At 51.1% G+C, this 21,409-nt stretch overlaps 1 protein-coding gene across 8 annotated transcripts in view; it reads right to left on the bottom strand.

Annotated features, from left to right (window-relative positions):
* The window catches only part of LOC142474735 (cytochrome P450 2C20-like), a 164,572-nt gene that overhangs the window by 58,342 nt on the left and 84,821 nt on the right, over positions 1–21,409 (bottom strand). For all 8 annotated transcript variants that reach the window (XM_075580985.1, XM_075580956.1, XM_075580987.1 and 5 more), the window contains exon 5: positions 8,687–8,847. In XM_075580985.1, the coding sequence (XP_075437100.1) occupies positions 8,687–8,847 (161 nt within the window). The remainder of the gene's footprint in view (positions 1–8,686; positions 8,848–21,409) is intronic.

Below are 21,409 nucleotides of genomic sequence, written 5' to 3'. Positions count from 1 at the left end.
TGTATATTTTCCTGTTGGGTATATGTGTGCTTTGTATATTTTCCTGTTGGGTATATGTGTGCTTTGTATATTTTCCTGTTCGGTATATGTGTGTTTTGTATATGTTCCTGTTGGGTATATGTGTGCTTTGTATATTTTCCTGTTGGGTACATGTGTTCTTTGTATATTTTCCTGTTGGGTATATGTGTGTTTTGTATATTTTCCTGTTGGGTATATGTGTGCTTTGTATATTTTCCTGTTGGGTATATGTGTTCTTTGTATATTTTCCTGTTGGGTATATGTGTTCTTTGTATATTTTCCTGTTGGGTATATGTGTTCTTTGTATATTTTCCTGTTGGGTTTATGTGTGCTTTGTATATTTTCCTGTTGGGTATATGTGTGCTTTGTATATTTTCCTGTTGGGTATATTTTCCTGTTGGGTATATGTGTGCTTTGTATATTTTCCTGTTGGGTATATGTGTGCTTTGTATATTTTTCTGTTGGGTATATTTTCCTGTTGGGTATATGTGTGCTTTGTATATTTTCCTGTTGGATATATGTGTGCTTTGTATATTTTCCTGTTGGATATATGTGTGCTTTGTATATTTTCCTGTTGGGTATATGTGTGCTTTGTATATTTTCCTGTTGGATATATGTGTGCTTTGTATATTTTCCTATTGGGTATATGTGTGTTTTGTATATTTTTCTGTTGGGTATATGTGTGCTTTGTATATTTTCCTGTTGGGTATATGTGTGCTTTGTATATTTTCCTATTGGGTATATGTGTGTTTTGTATATTTTCCTGTTGGGTATATGTGTTCTTTGTATATTTTCCTGTTGGGTATATGTGTGTTTTGTATATTTTCCTGTTGGGTATATGTGTGCTTTGTATATTTTCCTGTTGGGTACATGTGTTCTTTGTATATTTTCCTGTTGGGTATATGTGTGTTTTGTATATTTTCCTGTTGGGTATATGTGTGTTTTGTATATTTTCATGTTGGGTATATGTGTGTTTTGTATATTTTCCTGTTGGGTATATGTGTGTTTTGTATATTTTCCTGTTGGGTATATGTGTGTTTTGTATATTTTCCTGTTGGGTATATGTGTTCTTTGTATATTTTCCTGTTGGGTATATGTGTGTTTTGTATATTTTCCTGTTGGGTATATGTGTGTTTTGTATATTTTCCTGTTGGGTATATGTGGGCTTTGTATATTTTCCTGTTGGGTATATGTGTGCTTTCTATATTTTCCTGTTGGGTATATGTGTGCTTTCTATATTTTCCTGATGGGTATATGTGTTCTTTGTATATTTTCCTGTTGGGTATATGTGTTCTTTGTATATTTTCCTGTTGGGTATATGTGTTCTTTGTATATTTTCCTGTTTGGTATATGTGTGCTTTGTATATTTTCCTGTTGAGTATATGTGTGCTTTGTATATTTTCCTGTTGGGTATATGTGTTCTTTGTATATTTTCCTGTTGGGTATATGTGTTCTTTGTATATTTTCCTGTTGGGTATATGTGTGTTTTGTATATTTTCCTGTTGGGTATATGTGTTCTTTGAATATTTTCCTGTTGGGTATATGTGTGTTTTGTATATTTTCCTGTTGGGTATATGTGTGTTTTGTATATTTTCCTGTTGGGTATATGTGTGCTTTGTATATTTTCCTGTTGGGTATATGTGTGTTTTGTATATTTTCCTGTTGGGTATATGTGTGCTTTGTATATTTTCCTGTTGGGTATATGTGTGCTTTGTATATTTTCCTGTTGGGTACATGTGTTCTTTGTATATTTTCCTATTGGGTATATGTGTGCTTTGTATATTTTCCTGTTGGGTATATGTGTGTTTGTATATTTGCCTGTTGGGTATATGTGTTCTTTGTATATTTTCCTGTTGGGTATATGTGTTCTTTCTATATTTTCCTGTTGGGTATATGTGTTCTTTGTATATTTTCCTGTTGGGTATATGTGTGCTTTGTATATTTTCCTGTTGGGTATATGTGTTCTTTGTATATTTTCCTGTTGGGTATATGTGTTCTTTGTATATTTTCCTGTTGGGTATATGTGTGTTTTGTATATTTTCCTGTTGGGTACATGTGTTCTTTGTATATTTTCCTGTTGGGTATATGTGTGTTTTGTATATTTTCCTGTTGGGTATATGTGTGTTTTGTATATTTTCCTGTTGGGTATATGTGTGCTTTGTATATTTTCCTGTTGGGTATATGTGTGCTTTGTATATTTTCCTGTTGGGTATATGTGTTCTTTGTATATTTTCCTGTTGGGTATATGTGTTCTTTGTATATTTTCCTGTTGGGTATATGTGTTCTTTGTATATTTTCCTGTTGGGTATATGTGTTCTTTGTATATTTTCCTGTTGGGTATATGTGTGTTTTGTATATTTTCCTGTTGGGTACATGTGTTCTTTGTATATTTTCCTGTTGGGTATATGTGTGTTTTGTATATTTTCCTGTTGGGTAAATGTGTTCTTTGTATATTTTCCTGTTGGGTATATGTGTGCTTTGTATATTTTCCTGTTGGGTACATGTGTTCTTTGTATATTTTCCTGTTGGGTATATGTGTGCTTTGTATATTTTCCTGTTGGGTATATGTGTGCTTTGTATATTTTCCTGTTGGGTATATGTGTGTTTTGTATATTTTCCTGTTGGGTATATGTGTGCTTTGTATATTTTCCTGTTGGGTATATGTGTGCTTTGTATATTTTCCTGTTCGGTATATGTGTGTTTTGTATATGTTCCTGTTGGGTATATGTGTGCTTTGTATATTTTCCTGTTGGGTACATGTGTTCTTTGTATATTTTCCTGTTGGGTATATGTGTGTTTTGTATATTTTCCTGTTGGGTATATGTGTGCTTTGTATATTTTCCTGTTGGGTATATGTGTTCTTTGTATATTTTCCTGTTGGGTATATGTGTTCTTTGTATATTTTCCTGTTGGGTATATGTGTTCTTTGTATATTTTCCTGTTGGGTTTATGTGTGCTTTGTATATTTTCCTGTTGGGTATATGTGTGCTTTGTATATTTTCCTGTTGGGTATATTTTCCTGTTGGGTATATGTGTGCTTTGTATATTTTCCTGTTGGGTATATGTGTGCTTTGTATATTTTTCTGTTGGGTATATTTTCCTGTTGGGTATATGTGTGCTTTGTATATTTTCCTGTTGGATATATGTGTGCTTTGTATATTTTCCTGTTGGATATATGTGTGCTTTGTATATTTTCCTGTTGGGTATATGTGTGCTTTGTATATTTTCCTGTTGGATATATGTGTGCTTTGTATATTTTCCTATTGGGTATATGTGTGTTTTGTATATTTTTCTGTTGGGTATATGTGTGCTTTGTATATTTTCCTGTTGGGTATATGTGTGCTTTGTATATTTTCCTGTTGGGTATATGTGTGCTTTGTATATTTTCCTATTGGGTATATGTGTGTTTTGTATATTTTCCTGTTGGGTATATGTGTTCTTTGTATATTTTCCTGTTGGATATATGTGTGCTTTGTATATTTTCCTGTTGGGTATATGTGTGCTTTGTATATTTTCCTGTTGGGTACATGTGTTCTTTGTATATTTTCCTGTTGGGTATATGTGTGTTTTGTATATTTTCCTGTTGGGTATATGTGTGTTTTGTATATTTTCATGTTGGGTATATGTGTGTTTTGTATATTTTCCTGTTGGGTATATGTGTGTTTTGTATATTTTCCTGTTGGGTATATGTGTGTTTTGTATATTTTCCTGTTGGGTATATGTGTTCTTTGTATATTTTCCTGTTGGGTATATGTGTGTTTTGTATATTTTCCTGTTGGGTATATGTGTGTTTTGTATATTTTCCTGTTGGGTATATGTGGGCTTTGTATATTTTCCTGTTCGGTATATGTGTGCTTTCTATATTTTCCTGTTGGGTATATGTGTGCTTTCTATATTTTCCTGATGGGTATATGTGTTCTTTGTATATTTTCCTGTTGGGTATATGTGTTCTTTGTATATTTTCCTGTTGGGTATATGTGTTCTTTGTATATTTTCCTGTTGGGTATATGTGTGCTTTGTATATTTTCCTGTTGAGTATATGTGTTCTTTGTATATTTTCCTGTTGGGTATATGTGTTCTTTGTATATTTTCCTGTTGGGTATATGTGTTCTTTGTATATTTTCCTGTTGGGTATATGTGTGTTTTGTATATTTTCCTGTTGGGTATATGTGTTCTTTGTATATTTTCCTGTTGGGTATATGTGTGTTTTGTATATTTTCCTGTTGGGTATATGTGTGTTTTGTATATTTTCCTGTTGGGTATATGTGTGCTTTGTATATTTTCCTGTTGGGTATATGTGTGCTTTGTATATTTTCCTGTTGGGTATATGTGTGCTTTGTATATTTTCCTGTTGGGTATATGTGTGCTTTGTATATTTTCCTGTTGGGTATATGTGTGCTTTGTATATTTTCCTGTTGGGTATATGTGTGTTTTGTATATTTTCCTGTTGGGTATATGTGTGCTTTGTATATTTTCCTGTTGGGTATATGTGTGCTTTGTATATTTTCCTGTTGGGTATATGTGTGCTTTGTATATTTTCCTGTTGGGTACATGTGTTCTTTGTATATTTTCCTATTGGGTATATGTGTGCTTTGTATATTTTCCTGTTGGGTATATGTGTGTTTGTATATTTTCCTGTTGGGTATATGTGTTCTTTGTATATTTTCCTGTTGGGTATATGTGTTCTTTCTATATTTTCCTGTTGGGTATATGTGTTCTTTGTATATTTTCCTGTTGGGTATATGTGTGCTTTGTATATTTTCCTGTTGGGTATATGTGTTCTTTGTATATTTTCCTGTTGGGTATATGTGTTCTTTGTATATTTTCCTGTTGGGTATATGTGTGTTTTGTATATTTTCCTGTTGGGTATATGTGTGTTTTGTATATTTTCCTGTTGGGTATATGTGTGCTTTGTATATTTTCCTGTTGGGTATATGTGTGCTTTGTATATTTTCCTGTTGGGTATATGTGTTCTTTGTATATTTTCCTGTTGGGTATATGTGTTCTTTGTATATTTTCCTGTTGGGTATATGTGTTCTTTGTATATTTTCCTGTTGGGTATATGTGTTCTTTGTATATTTTCCTGTTGGGTATATGTGTGTTTTGTATATTTTCCTGTTGGGTACATGTGTTCTTTGTATATTTTCCTGTTGGGTATATGTGTGTTTTGTATATTTTCCTGTTGGGTAAATGTGTTCTTTGTATATTTTCCTGTTGGGTATATGTGTGCTTTGTATATTTTCCTGTTGGGTACATGTGTTCTTTGTATATTTTCCTGTTGGGTATATGTGTGCTTTGTATATTTTCCTGTTGGGTATATGTGTGCTTTGTATATTTTCCTGTTGGGTATATGTGTGTTTTGTATATTTTCCTGTTGGGTATATGTGTGCTTTGTATATTTTCCTGTTGGGTATATGTGTTCTTTGTATATTTTCCTGTTGGGTATATGTGTTCTTTGTATATTTTCCTGTTGGGTATATGTGTTCTTTGTATATTTTCCTGTTGGGTATATGTGTTTTTTGTATATTTTCCTGTTGGGTATATGTGTGCTTTGTATATTTTCCTGTTGGGTACATGTGTTCTTTGTATATTTTCCTGTTGGGTATATGTGTGCTTTGTATATTTTCCTGTTGGGTATATGTGTGCTTTGTATATTTTCCTGTTGGGTATATGTGTGTTTTGTATATTTTCCTGTTGGGTATATGTGTGCTTTGTATATTTTCCTGTTGGGTATATGTGTGCTTTGTATATTTTCCTGTTGGGTATATGTGTTCTTTGTATATTTTCCTGTTGGGTATATGTGTTCTTTGTATATTTTCCTGTTGGGTATATGTGTTCTTTGTATATTTTCCTGTTGGGTATATGTGTGTTTTGTATATTTTCCTGTTGGGTACATGTGTTCTTTGTATATTTTACTGTTGGGTATATGTGTGTTTTGTATATTTTCCTGTTGGGTAAATGTGTTCTTTGTATATTTTCCTGTTGGGTATATGTGTGCTTTGTATATTTTCCTGTTGGGTACATGTGTTCTTTGTATATTTTCCTGTTGGGTATATGTGTGCTTTGTATATTTTCCTGTTGGGTATATGTGTGCTTTGTATATTTTCCTGTTGGGTATATGTGTGTTTTGTCTATTTTCCTGTTGGGTATATGTGTGCTTTGTATATTTTCCTGTTGGGTATATGTGTGCTTTGTATATTTTCCTGTTGGGTATATGTGTTCTTTGTATATTTTCCTGTTGGGTATATGTGTGCTTTGTATATTTTCCTGTTGGGTATATGTGTGCTTTGTATATTTTCCTGTTCGGTATATGTGTGTTTTGTATATGTTCCTGTTGGGTATATGTGTGCTTTGTATATTTTCCTGTTGGGTACATGTGTTCTTTGTATATTTTCCTGTTGGGTATATGTGTGTTTTGTATATTTTCCTGTTGGGTATATGTGTGCTTTGTATATTTTCCTGTTGGGTATATGTGTGCTTTGTATATTTTTCTGTTGGGTATATTTTCCTGTTGGGTATATGTGTGCTTTGTATATTTTCCTGTTGGGTATATGTGTGCTTTGTATATTTTCCTATTGGGTATATGTGTGCTTTGTATATTTTCCTGTTGGGTATATGTGTGCTTTGTATATTTTCCTGTTGGGTATATGTGTGCTTTGTATATTTTCCTGTTGGGTATGTGTTCTTTGTATATGTTCCTGTTGGGTATATGTGTGCTTTGTATATTTTCCTGTTGGGTACATGTGTTCTTTGTATATTTTCCTGTTGGGTATATGTGTGCTTTGTATATTTTCCTGTTGGGTACATGTGTTCTTTGTATATTTTCCTGTTGGGTATATGTGTGCTTTGTATATTTTCCTGTTGGGTATATGTGTGCTTTGTATATTTTCCTGTTGGGTATATGTGTGCTTTGTATATTTTCCTGTTGGGTATATGTGTGCTTTGTATATTTTCCTGTTGGGTATATGTGTGCTTTGTATATTTTCCTGTTGGGTACATGTGTTCTTTGTATATTTTCCTGTTGGGTATATGTGTGCTTTGTATATTTTCCTGTTGGGTACATGTGTGCTTTGTATATTTCCCTGTTGGGTATATTTTCCTGTTGGGTATATGTGTGCTTTGTATATTTTCCTGTTGGGTATATGTGTGTTTTGTATATTTTCCTGTTGGGTATATGTGTGCTTTGTATATTTTCCTGTTGGGTATATGTGTGCTTTCTATATTTTCCTGTTGGGTATATGTGTTCTTTGTATATTTTCCTGTTGGGTATATGTGTGCTTTGTATATTTTCCTGTTGGGTATATGTGTGCTTTGTATATTTTCCTGTTGGGTATATGTGTGCTTTGTATATTTTCCTGTTGGGTATATGTGTGCTTTGTATATTTTCCTGTTGGGTATATGTGTGCTTTGTATATTTTCCTGTTGGGTATATGTGTGCTTTGTATATTTTCCTGTTGGGTATATGTGTGCTTTGTATATTTTACTGTTGGGTATATCAGAATCCACCCAGAGGCATAGTGGTCCATATATACTAAGCAGTCTTCTTCCATCAGACCCCATCCTGCATTAGAAGGCACCTTACACCCCATTGGCTTGAGGTCTTCCTGTGTACAGGAGGGTCTTGGGGCCTGTTGGGTTTTCCTATAGCAGGAAGGTCTTGGGGTCTTGGGGCCCGTTGGCTTTGGGTCTTCCTGTAGCAGGAGGGTCTTGAGGTCTGTTGATTTGGGGTCTTCCTGTAGCAGAAGGGCCTTGAGGCACGTTGGCTTGGGGTCTTCCTGTAGCAGAAGGGCCTTGAGGCACGTTGGCTTGGGGTCTTCCTGTAGCAGGAGGGGCTTGGGGTCCGTTGGCTCGGGGTCTTCCTGTAGCAGGAGGGGCTTAGAGTCTTGGGGTCTGTTGGCTCTGGGTCTTCCTCTAGCAGGAGGGGCATGGGGTCTTGGGGCCCATTGGTTTGGGGTCTTCCTGTAGCAGCAGGGGCTTGGGGTCTGTTGGCTCGGGGTCTTCCTGTTGCAGGAGGGTCTTAGGGTCTTTGGGGTCTGTTGGCTCTGGGTCTTCCTCTAGCAGGAGGGTCTTGCGGTCCGTTGGCTTGGGGTCTTCCTGTAGCAGGAGGGGCTCGGGGTCTTCCTGTAGCAGGAGGGCTTTAGGGACTTTGGGGTCTGTTGGCTCTGGGTCTTCCTCTAGCAGGAGGGTCTTGGGGTCCATTGGCTTGGGGTCTTCCTGTAGCAGGAGGGTCTTGGGGTCCGTTGGCTTGGTGTCTTCCTCTAGCAGGAGGGTCTTGGGGTCCGTTGGCTTGGGGTCTTCCTGTAGCAGGAGGGTCTTGGGGTCCGTTGGCTTGGGGTCTTCCTGTAGCAGGAGGGGCCTTATGACAGAAGACTACTAAATATGGCCAAATATCTTGTAAAAATAACAGAACTTGGATTAATAGGAATTCTTATCTGTGGACTTGTTCTCCTCACATGAGACAGTGATAAATCCACCATCCGTGTGACAATGACACCATGACAAAGATAGTACCATGTTTCCCTAATAATATCTCCCTGAATTTGCATGGGGTTTATTGGCCGTGCAGAATATGGTAAAGTTTCCCATAACCCGTCAGAGGACAATGAAGCCGGACACATCGGTATAATCAGCACTAAAGGACAGGATTAGCATTATAAGAAGCGGATACCTGATTAAATGTGGAGTGTACACTGCTGCTTCGCTGTATTATGACTTTTAGAAGGTCCAGTAACTTCTGGTCCTGGTATTGAAAATGTTGCCCAAACAGAAACAAGCTCATGATGTTGACCATGGCGCATCCTAGGAGATGCATGGGGTCAAAGGGTGTTCCTGCGGAGACAGCACAAGAATAATCATCTCACACAGGAACAGAAGAGCTGCAAACACAGGGTCACCCCTGTGATGGTCGGGGTAGCCTCATATAATAAAGGTGAAGTCCGGCTGGCTGCCCCAATACCATGTGTAATGGCCGCCTCTGTGAGGCTCGTGTGTAATGGCCGCCTCTGTGAGGCCTGTGTGTAATGGCTGCCTCTGTGAGGCCTGTGTGTAATGGCCGCCTCTGTGAGGCCTGTGTGTAATGGCCGCCTGTGCGGCTCGTGTGTAATGGCCGCCTCTGTGAGGCTCGTGTGTAATAGCCGCCTCTGTGAGGCTCGTGTGTAATGGCCGCCTCTGTGAGGCTCGTGTGTAATGGCCGCCTCTGTGAGGCTCGTGTGTAGTGGCCGCCTCTGTGAGGCTCGTGTGTAATGGCCGCCTCTGTGAGGCTCGTGTGTAATGGCCGCCTCTGTGACGCTCGTGTGTAATGGTCGCCTCTGTGAGGCTCGTGTGTAATGGCCGCCTCTGTGAGGCTCGTGTGTAATGGGCGCCTCTGTGAGGCTCATGTGTAGTGGCCGCCTCTGTGACGCTCGTGTGTTATGGGCGCCTCTGTGAGGCTCGTGTGTAATGGCCGCCTCTGTGATGCTCGTGTGTAATGGGCGCCTCTGTGAGGCTCGTGTGTAATGGCCGCCTCTGTGAGGCCTGTGTGTAATGGCCGCCTCTGTGAGGCTCGTGTGTTATGGGCGCCTCTGTGAGGCTCGTGTGTAATGGCCGCCTCTGTGAGGCCTGTGTGTAATGGCCGCCTCTGTGAGGCCTGTGTGTAATGGCCGCCTCTGTGAGGCCTGTGTGTAATGGCCGCCTCTGTGAGGCTCGTGTGTTATGGGCGCCTCTGTGAGGCTCGTGTGTAATGGGCGCCTCTGTGAGGCTCGTGTGTAGTGGCCGCCTCTGTGATGCTCGTGTGTAATGGCCGCCTCTGTGAGGCTCGTGTGTAATGGGCGCCTCTGTGAGGCTCGTGTGTAATGGCCGCCTCTGTGACGCTCGTGTGTAATGGCCGCCTCTGTGAGGCTCGTGTGTAATGGGCGCCTCTGTGAGGCTCGTGTGTAATGGCCGCCTCTTTGAGGCTCGTGTGTAATGGCCGCCTCTGTGAGGCTCGTGTGTAATGGCCGCCTCTGTGAGGCTCGTGTGTTATGGGCGCCTCTGTGAGGCTCGTGTGTAATGGGCGCCTCTGTGAGGCTCGTGTGTAGTGGCCGCCTCTGTGACGCTCGTGTGTTATGGGCGCCTCTGTGAGGCTCGTGTGCAATGGCCGCCTCTGTGAGGCTCGTGTGTAATGGCCGCCTCTGTGAGGCTCGTGTGTAATGGCCGCCTCTGTGACGCTCGTGTGTAATGGCCGCCTCTGTGAGGCTCGTGTGTAATGGGCGCCTCTGTGAGGCTCGTGTGTAATGGCCGCCTCTGTGAGGCTCGTGTGTAATGGCCGCCTCTGTGAGGCTCGTGTATAATGGCGCCTCTGTGAGGCTCGTGTGTAATGGCCGCCTCTGTGAGGCTCGTGTGTTATGGGCGCCTCTGTGAGGCTCGTGTGTTATGGGCGCCTCTGTGAGGCTCGTGTGTAATGGCCGCCTCTGTGAGGCTCGTGTGTAATGGCCGCCTCTGTGAGGCTCGTGTGTAATGGCCGCCTCTGTGAGGCTCGTGTGTAATGGCGCCTCTGTGAGGCTCGTGTGTAATGGCCGCCTCTGTGAGGCTCGTGTGTTATGGGCGCCTCTGTGAGGCTCGTGTGTTATGGGCGCCTCTGTGAGGCTCGTGTGTAATGGCCGCCTCTGTGAGGCTCGTGTGTAATGGCCGCCTCTGTGAGGCTCGTGTGTAATGGGCGCCTCTGTGAGGCTCGTGTGTAATGGCCGCCTCTGTGAGGCTCGTGTGTAATGGCCGCCTCTGTGAGGCTCGTGTGTAATGGCCGCCTCTGTGAGGCTCTTGTGTTATGGGCGCCTCTGTGAGGCTCGTGTGTTATGGGCGCCTCTGTGAGGCTCGTGTGTAATGGGCGCCTCTGTGAGGCTCGTGTGTAGTGGCCGCCTCTGTGACGCTCGTGTGTTATGGGCGCCTCTGTGAGGCTCGTGTGTAATGGCCGCCTCTGTGAGGCTCGTGTGTAATGGGCGCCTCTGTGAGGCTCGTGTGTAATGGGCGCCTCTGTGAGGCTCATGTGTAGTAGCCGCCTCTGTGACGCTCGTGTGTTATGGGCGCCTCTGTGAGGCTCGTGTGTAATGGCCGCCTCTGTGATGCTCGTGTGTAATGGGCGCCTCTGTGAGGCTCGTGTGTAATGGCCGCCTCTGTGAGGCCTGTGTGTAATGGCCGCCTCTGTGAGGCCTGTGTGTAATGGCCGCCTCTGTGAGGCTCGTGTGTTATGGGCGCCTCTGTGAGGCTCGTGTGTAATGGCCGCCTCTGTGAGGCCTGTGTGTAATGGCCGCCTCTGTGAGGCCTGTGTGTAATGGCCGCCTCTGTGAGGCCTGTGTGTAATGGCCGCCTCTGTGAGGCTCGTGTGTTATGGGCGCCTCTGTGAGGCTCGTGTGTAATGGGCGCCTCTGTGAGGCTCGTGTGTAGTGGCCGCCTCTGTGATGCTCGTGTGTTATGGGCGCCTCTGTGAGGCTTGTGTGTAGTGGCCGCCTCTGTGAGGCTCGTGTGCAATGGCCGCCTCTGTGAGGCTCGTGTGCAATGGCCGCCTCTGTGAGGCTCGTGTGTAATGGCCGCCTCTGTGACGCTCGTGTGTAATGGCCGCCTCTGTGAGGCTCGTGTGTAATGGGCGCCTCTGTGAGGCTCGTGTGTAATGGCCGCCTCTGTGAGGCTCGTGTGTAATGGCCGCCTCTGTGAGGCTCGTGTGTAATGGCCGCCTCTGTGAGGCTCGTGTGTTATGGGCGCCTCTGTGAGGCTCGTGTGTAATGGGCGCCTCTGTGAGGCTCGTGTGTAGTGGCCGCCTCTGTGACGCTCGTGTGTTATGGGCGCCTCTGTGAGGCTTGTGTGTAGTGGCCGCCTCTGTGAGGCTCGTGTGTAATGGCCGCCTCTGTGACGCTCGTGTGTAATGGCCGCCTCTGTGAGGCTCGTGTGTAATGGGCGCCTCTGTGAGGCTCGTGTGTAATGGCCGCCTCTGTGAGGCTCGTGTGTAATGGCGCCTCTGTGAGGCTCGTGTGTAATGGCCGCCTCTGTGAGGCTCGTGTGTTATGGGCGCCTCTGTGAGGCTCGTGTGTTATGGGCGCCTCTGTGAGGCTCGTGTGTAATGGCCGCCTCTGTGAGGCTCGTGTGTAATGGCCGCCTCTGTGAGGCTCGTGTGTAATGGGCGCCTCTGTGAGGCTCGTGTGTAATGGCCGCCTCTGTGAGGCTCGTGTGTAATGGCCGCCTCTGTGAGGCTCGTGTGTAATGGCCGCCTCTGTGAGGCTCTTGTGTTATGGGCGCCTCTGTGAGGCTCGTGTGTTATGGGCGCCTCTGTGAGGCTCGTGTGTAATGGGCGCCTCTGTGAGGCACGTGTGTAGTGGCCGCCTCTGTGACGCTCGTGTGTTATGGGCGCCTCTGTGAGGCTCGTGTGTAATGGCCGCCTCTGTGAGGCTCGTGTGTAATGGGCGCCTCTGTGAGGCTCGTGTGTAATGGGCGCCTCTGTGAGGCCTGTGTGTAATGGCCGCCTCTGTGAGGCCTGTGTGTAATGGCCGCCTCTGTGAGGCTCGTGTGTTATGGGCGCCTCTGTGAGGCTCGTGTGTAATGGCCGCCTCTGTGAGGCTCGTGTGTAATGGCCGCCTCTGTGAGGCTCGTGTGTTATGGGCGCCTCTGTGAGGCTCGTGTGTAATGGCCGCCTCTGTGAGGCTCGTGTGTAATGACCACCTCTGTGACTCACTCCCTGCAGCACACAGCATCACTCACTCCCTGCAGCACACAGCATCACTCACTCCCTGCAGCACACAGCATGCCTCACTCCCTGCAGCACACAGCATGCCTCACTCCCTGCAGCACACAGCATGCCTCACTCCCTGCAGCACACAGCATGCCTCACTCCCTGCAGCACACAGCATGCCTCACTCCCTGCAGCACATAGCATGCCTCACTCCCTGCAGCACACAGCATGCCTCACTCCCTGCAGCACACAGCATGCCTCACTCCCTGCAGCACACAGCATGCCTCACTCCCTGCAGCACACCGCATGACTCACTCCCTGCAGCACACAGCATGCCTCACTCCTTGCAGCACACAGCATGCCTCACTCCCTGCAGCACACACCATGCCTCACTCCCTGCAGCACACAGCATGCCTCACTCCCTGCAGCACACAGCATGCCTCACTCCCTGCAGCACACAGCATGTCTCACTCCCTGCAGCACACAGCATGCCTCACTCCCTGCAGCACACAGCATGCCTAACTCCCTGCAGCACACACCATCCCTCACTCCCTGCAGCCTCACTCCCTGCAGCACACAGCATGCCTCGCTCCCTGCAGCACACAGCATGCCTCACTCCCTGCAGCACACAGCATGCCTCACTCCCTGCAGCACACAGCATGCCTCACTCCCTGCAGCACACAGCATGCCTCACTCCCTGCAGCACACAGCATGGCTCCCGCCCTGCAGCGCACAGCATGCCTCACTCCCTGCAGCACACAGCATGCCTCACTCCCTGCAGCACACAGCATGCCTCCCTCCCTGCAGCACACAGCATGCCTCACTCCCTGCAGCACACAGCATGCCTCACTCCCTGCAGCACACAGCATGCCTCACTCCCTGCAGCACACAGCATGGCTCCCGCCCTGCAGCACACAGCATGCCTCACTCCCTGCAGCACACAGCATGCCTCACTCCCTGCAGCACACAGCATGCCTCACTCCCTGCAGCACACAGCATGCCTCACTCCCTGCAGCTTCACTCCCTGCAGCACACAGCATGCCTCACTCCCTGCAGCACACAGCATGCCTCGCTCCCTGCAGCACACAGCATGCCTCGCTCCCTGCAGCACACAGCATGCCTCGCTCCCTGCAGCACACCGCATGCCTCACTCCCTGCAGCACACAGCATGCCTCATTCCCTGCAGCACACGGCATGCCTCACTCCCTGCAGCACACGGCATGCCTCACTCCCTGCAGCGCACAGCATGCCTCACTCCCTGCAGCTTCACTCCCTGCAGCGCACAGCATGCCTCACTCCCTGCAGCCTCACTCCCTGCAGCACACAGCATGCCTCACTCCCTGCAGCACACAGCATGCCTCACTCCCTGCAGCACACGGCATGCCTCACTCCCTGCAGCACACAGCATGCCTCACTCCCTGCAGCACACGGCATGCCTCACTCCCTGCAGCGCACAGCATGCCTCACTCCCTGCAGCCTCACTCCCTGCAGCACACAGCATGCCTCACTCCCTGCAGCACACAGCATGCCTCACTCCCTGCAGCACACAGCATGCCTCACTCCTTGCAGCACACAGCATGCCTCACTCCCTGCAGCCTCTCTCCCTGCAGCACACCGCATGCCTCACTCCCTGCAGCACACAGCATGCCTCACTCCCTGCAGCACACGGCATGCCTCACTCCCTGCAGCACACAGCATGCCTCACTCCCTGCAGCACACAGCATGCCTCACTCCCTGCAGCACACAGCATGCCTCACTCCCTGCAGCACATAGCATGCCTCACTCCCTGCAGCACACAGCATGCCTCACTCCCTGCAGCACACAGCATGCCTCACTCCCTGCAGCACACAGCATGCCTCACTCCCTGCAGCACACCGCATGACTCACTCCCTGCAGCACACAGCATGCCTCACTCCTTGCAGCACACAGCATGCCTCACTCCCTGCAGCACACACACCATGCCTCACTCCCTGCAGCACACAGCATGCCTCACTCCCTGCAGCACACAGCATGCCTCACTCCCTGCAGCACACAGCATGCCTCACTCCCTGCAGCACACAGCATGCCTCACTCCCTGCAGCACACAGCATGCCTCACTCCCTGCAGCACACAGCATGCCTCTCTCCCTGCAGCACACAGCATGCCTAACTCCCTGCAGCCTCACTCCCTGCAGCACACAGCATGCCTCGCTCCCTGCAGCACACAGCATGCCTCACTCCCTGCAGCACACAGCATGCCTCACTCCCTGCAGCACACAGCATGCCTCACTCCCTGCAGCACACACCATGCCTCACTCCCTGCAGCACACAGCATGCCTCACTCCCTGCAGCACACAGCATGCCTCACTCCCTGCAGCACACAGCATGGCTCCCGCCCTGCAGCGCACAGCATGCCTCACTCCCTGCAGCACACAGCATGCCTCACTCCCTGCAGCACACAGCATGCCTCCCTCCCTGCAGCACACAGCATGCCTCACTCCCTGCAGCACACAGCATGCCTCACTCCCTGCAGCACACAGCATGCCTCACTCCCTGCAGCACACAGCATGGCTCCCGCCCTGCAGCACACAGCATGCCTCACTCCCTGCAGCACACAGCATGCCTCACTCCCTGCAGCACACAGCATGCCTCACTCCCTGCAGCACACAGCATGCCTCACTCCCTGCAGCCTCACTCCCTGCAGCGCACAGCATGCCTCACTCCCTGCAGCACACAGCATGCCTCACTCCCTGCAGCACACAGCATGCCTCACTCCCTGCAGCCTCACTCCCTGCAGCACACAGCATGCCTCACTCCCTGCAGCACACAGCATGCCTCACTCCATGCAGCGCACAGCATGCCTCACTCCCTGCAGCCTCACTCTCTGCAGCGCACAGCATGCCTCACTCCCTGCAGCACACAGCATGCCTCACTCCCTGCAGCCTCACTCCCTGCAGCACACAGCATGCCTCACTCCCTGCAGCGCACAGCATGCCTCACTCCCTGCAGCACACAGCATGCCTCACTACCTGCAGCACACAGCATGCCTCACTCCCTGCAGCACACAGCATGCCTCGCTCCCTGCAGCACACAGCATGCCTCGCTCCCTGCAGCACACAGCATGCCTCGCTCCCTGCAGCACACAGCATGCCTCGCTCCCTGCAGCACACAGCATGCCTCACTCCCTGCAGCACACAGCATGCCTCACTCCCTGCAGCACACAGCATGCCTCACTCCCTGCAGCACACACCATGCCTCACTCCCTGCAGCACACAGCATGCCTCACTCCCTGCAGCACACAGCATGCCTCACTCCCTGCAGCACACAGCATGGCTCCCGCCCTGCAGCGCACAGCATGCCTCACTCCCTGCAGCACACAGCATGCCTCACTCCCTGCAGCACACAGCATGCCTCCCTCCCTGCAGCACACAGCATGCCTCACTCCCTGCAGCACACAGCATGCCTCGCTCCCTGCAGCACACAGCATGCCTCACTCCCTGCAGCACACAGCATGGCTCCCGCCCTGCAGCACACAGCATGCCTCACTCCCTGCAGCACACAGCATGCCTCACTCCCTGCAGCACACAGCATGCCTCACTCCCTGCAGCACACAGCATGCCTCACTCCCTGCAGCCTCACTCCCTGCAGCGCACAGCATGCCTCACTCCCTGCAGCACACAGCATGCCTCACTCCCTGCAGCACACAGCATGCCTCACTCCCTGCAGCCTCACTCCCTGCAGCACACAGCATGCCTCACTCCCTGCAGCACACAGCATGCCTCACTCCATGCAGCGCACAGCATGCCTCACTCCCTGCAGCCTCACTCCCTGCAGCGCACAGCATGCCTCACTCCCTGCAGCACACAGCATGCCTCACTCCCTGCAGCCTCACTCCCTGCAGCACACAGCATGCCTCACTCCCTGCAGCGCACAGCATGCCTCACTCCCTGCAGCACACAGCATGCCTCACTACCTGCAGCACACAGCATGCCTCACTCCCTGCAGCACACAGCATGCCTCGCTCCCTGCAGCACACAGCATGCCTCGCTCCCTGCAGCACACAGCATGCCTCGCTCCCTGCAGCACACCGCATGCCTCCCTCCCTGCAGCACACAGCATGCCTCACTCCCTGCAGCACACAGCATGCCTCGCTCCCTGCAGCACACAGCATGCCTCACTCCCTGCAGCACACAGCATGGCTCCCGCCCTGCAGCACACAGCATGCCTCACTCCCTGCAGCACACAGCATGCCTCACTCCCTGCAGCACACAGCATGCCTCACTCCCTGCAGCACACAGCATGCCTCACTCCCTGCAGCCTCACTCCCTGCAGCGCACAGCATGCCTCACTCCCTGCAGCACACAGCATGCCTCACTCCCTGCAGCACACAGCATGCCTCACTCCCTGCAGCCTCACTCCCTGCAGCACACAGCATGCCTCACTCCCTGCAGCACACAGCATGCCTCACTCCATGCAGCGCACAGCATGCCTCACTCCCTGCAGCCTCACTCCCTGCAGCGCACAGCATGCCTCACTCCCTGCAGCACACAGCATGCCTCACTCCCTGCAGCCTCACTCCCTGCAGCACACAGCATGCCTCACTCCCTGCAGCGCACAGCATGCCTCACTCCCTGCAGCACACAGCATGCCTCACTACCTGCAGCACACAGCATGCCTCACTCCCTGCAGCACACAGCATGCCTCGCTCCCTGCAGCACACAGCATGCCTCGCTCCCTGCAGCACACAGCATGCCTCGCTCCCTGCAGCACACCGCATGCCTCACTCCCTGCAGCACACAGCATGCCTCACTCCCTGCAGCACACGGCATGCCTCACTGCCTGCAGCACACGGCATGCCTCACTCCCTGCAGCGCACAGCATGCCTCACTCCCTGCAGCTTCACTCCCTGCAGCGCACAGCATGCCTCACTCCCTGCAGCCTCACTCCCTGCAGCACACAGCATGCCTCACTCCCTGCAGCACACAGCATGCCTCACTCCCTGCAGCACACGGCATGCCTCACTCCCTGCAGCACACAGCATGCCTCACTCCTTGCAGCACACAGCATGCCTCACTCCCTGCAGCCTCTCTCCCTGCAGCACACCGCATGCCTCACTCCCTGCAGCACACAGCATGCCTCACTCCCTGCAGCACACGGCATGCCTCACTCCCTGCAGCACAAAGCATGCCTCACTCCCTGCAGCACACAGCATGACTCACTCCCTGCAGCACACAGCATGCCTCACTCCCTGCAGCACACAGCATGCCTCACTCCCTGCAGCACACAGCATGCCTCACTCCCTGCAGCACACATCATGCCTCACTCCCTGCAGCACACAGCATGCCTCACTCACTGCAGCACACAGCATGCCTCACTCCCTGCAGCACACATCATGCCTCACTCCCTGCAGCACACAGCATGCCTCACTCCCTGCAGCACACATCATGCCTCACTCCCTGCAGCACACAGCATGCCCCCTCCCTGCAGCACACAGCATGCCTCACTCCCTGCAGCACACAGCATGCCTCACTCCCTGCAGCACACAGCATGCCTCACTCCCTGCAGCACACAGCATGCCTCACTCCCTGCAGCAGACAGCATGCCTCACTCTCTGCAGCAGACAGCATGCCTCACTCCCTGCAGCGCACAGCATGCCTCACTCCCTGCAGCGCACAGTATGCCTCACTCCCTGCAGCGCACAGCATGCCTCACTCCCTGCAGCACACCGCATGCCTCACTCCCTGCAGCACACGGCATGCCTCCCTCCCTGCAGCACACAGTATGCCTCACTCCCTGCAGCGCACAGCATGCCTCTCTCCCTGCAGCACACAGCATGCCTCGCTCCCTGCAGCACACGGCATGCCTCACTCCCTGCAGCACACAGCATGCCTCACTCCCTGCAGCACACAGCATGCCTCACTCCCTGCAGCACACACCATGCCTCACTCCCTGCAGCACACAGCATGCCTCACTCCCTGCAGCACACAGCATGCCTCACTCCATGCAGCGCACAGCATGCCTCACTCCCTGCAGCCTCACTCTCTGCAGCGCACAGCATGCCTCACTCCCTGCAGCACACAGCATGCCTCACTCCCTGCAGCACACAGCATGCCTCACTCCCTGCAGCACACAGCATGCCTCACTCCCTGCAGCACACCGCATGACTCACTCCCTGCAGCACACAGCATGCCTCACTCCTTGCAGCACACAGCATGCCTCACTCCCTGCAGCACACACACCATGCCTCACTCCCTGCAGCACACAGCATGCCTCACTCCCTGCAGCACACAGCATGCCTCACTCCCTGCAGCACACAGCATGCCTCACTCCCTGCAGCACACAGCATGCCTCACTCCCTGCAGCACACAGCATGCCTAACTCCCTGCAGCCTCACTCCCTGCAGCACACAGCATGCCTCGCTCCCTGCAGCACACAGCATGCCTCACTCCCTGCAGCACACAGCATGCCTCACTCCCTGCAGCACACAGCATGCCTCACTCCCTGCAGCACACACCATGCCTCACTCCCTGCAGCACACAGCATGCCTCACTCCCTGCAGCACACAGCATGCCTCACTCCCTGCAGCACACAGCATGGCTCCCGCCCTGCAGCGCACAGCATGCCTCACTCCCTGCAGCACACAGCATGCCTCACTCCCTGCAGCACACAGCATGCCTCCCTCCCTGCAGCACACAGCATGCCTCACTCCCTGCAGCACACAGCATGCCTCACTCCCTGCAGCACACAGCATGCCTCACTCCCTGCAGCACACAGCATGCCTCACTCCCTGCAGCACACAGCATGCCTCACTCCCTGCAGCACACAGCATGCCTCACTCCCTGCAGCCTCACTCCCTGCAGCGCACAGTATGCCTCACTCCCTGCAGCACACAGCATGCCTCACTCCCTGCAGCACACAGCATGCCTCACTCCCTGCAGCCTCACTCCCTGCAGCACACAGCATGCCTCACTCCCTGCAGCACACAGCATGCCTCACTCCATGCAGCGCACAGCATGCCTCACTCCCTGCAGCCTCACTCTCTGCAGCGCACAGCATGCCTCACTCCCTGCAGCACACAGCATGCCTCACTCCCTGCAGCCTCACTCCCTGCAGCACACAGCATGCCTCACTCCCTGCAGCGCACAGCATGCCTCACTCCCTGCAGCACACAGCATGCCTCACTACCTGCAGCACACAGCATGCCTCACTCCCTGCAGCACACAGCATGCCTCGCTCCCTGCAGCACACAGCATGCCTCGCTCCCTGCAGCACACAGCATGCCTCGCTCCCTGCAGCACACAGCATGCCTCACTCCCTGCAGCACACAGCATGCCTCACTCCCTGCAGCACACAGCATGCCTCACTCCCTGCAGCACACACCATGCCTCACTCCCTGCAGCACACAGCATGCCTCACTCCCTGCAGCACACAGCATGCCTCACTCCCTGCAGCACACAGCATGGCTCCCGCCCTGCAGCGCACAGCATGCCTCACTCCCTGCAGCACACAGCATGCCTCACTCCCTGCAGCACACAGCATGCCTCCCTCCCTGCAGCACACAGCATGCCTCACTCCCTGCAGCACACAGCATGCCTCGCTCCCTGCAGCACACAGCATGCCTCACTCCCTGCAGCACACAGCATGGCTCCCGCCCTGCAGCACACAGCATGCCTCACTCCCTGCAGCACACAGCATGCCTCACTCCCTGCAGCACACAGCATGCCTCACTCCCTGCAGCCTCACTCCCTGCAGCACACAGCATGCCTCACTCCCTGCAGCACACAGCATGCCTCACTCCATGCAGCGCACAGCATGCCTCACTCCCTGCAGCCTCACTCCCTGCAGCGCACAGCATGCCTCACTCCCTGCAGCACACAGCATGCCTCACTCCCTGCAGCCTCACTCCCTGCAGCACACAGCATGCCTCACTCCCTGCAGCGCACAGCATGCCTCACTCCCTGCAGCACACAGCATGCCTCACTACCTGCAGCACACAGCATGCCTCACTCCCTGCAGCACACAGCATGCCTCGCTCCCTGCAGCACACAGCATGCCTCGCTCCCTGCAGCACACAGCATGCCTCGCTCCCTGCAGCACACCGCATGCCTCACTCCCTGCAGCACACAGCATGCCTCACTCCCTGCAGCACACGGCATGCCTCACTCCCTGCAGCACACGGCATGCCTCACTCCCTGCAGCGCACAGCATGCCTCACTCCCTGCAGCTTCACTCCCTGCAGCGCACAGCATGCCTCACTCCCTGCAGCCTCACTCCCTGCAGCACACAGCATGCCTCACTCCCTGCAGCACACAGCATGCCTCACTCCCTGCAGCACACGGCATGCCTCACTCCCTGCAGCACACAGCATGCCTCACTCCTTGCAGCACACAGCATGCCTCACTCCCTGCAGCCTCTCTCCCTGCAGCACACCGCATGCCTCACTCCCTGCAGCACACAGCATGCCTCACTCCCTGCAGCACACGGCATGCCTCACTCCCTGCAGCACACAGCATGCCTCACTCCCTGCAGCACACAGCATGACTCACTCCCTGCAGCACACAGCATGCCTCACTCCCTGCAGCACACAGCATGCCTCACTCCCTGCAGCACACAGCATGCCTCACTCCCTGCAGCACACATCATGCCTCACTCCCTGCAGCACACAGCATGCCTCACTCACTGCAGCACACAGCATGCCTCACTCCCTGCAGCACACAGCATGCCTCACTCCCTGCAGCAC

The sequence above is a fragment of the Ascaphus truei genome, chromosome 2 (assembly GCF_040206685.1).
Source record: "Ascaphus truei isolate aAscTru1 chromosome 2, aAscTru1.hap1, whole genome shotgun sequence".
Classification (NCBI taxonomy): domain Eukaryota; kingdom Metazoa; phylum Chordata; class Amphibia; order Anura; family Ascaphidae; genus Ascaphus; species Ascaphus truei.
Note: the sequence above shows the minus strand (reverse complement) of the source record. Positions and strands in the feature narration are given on the sequence as shown.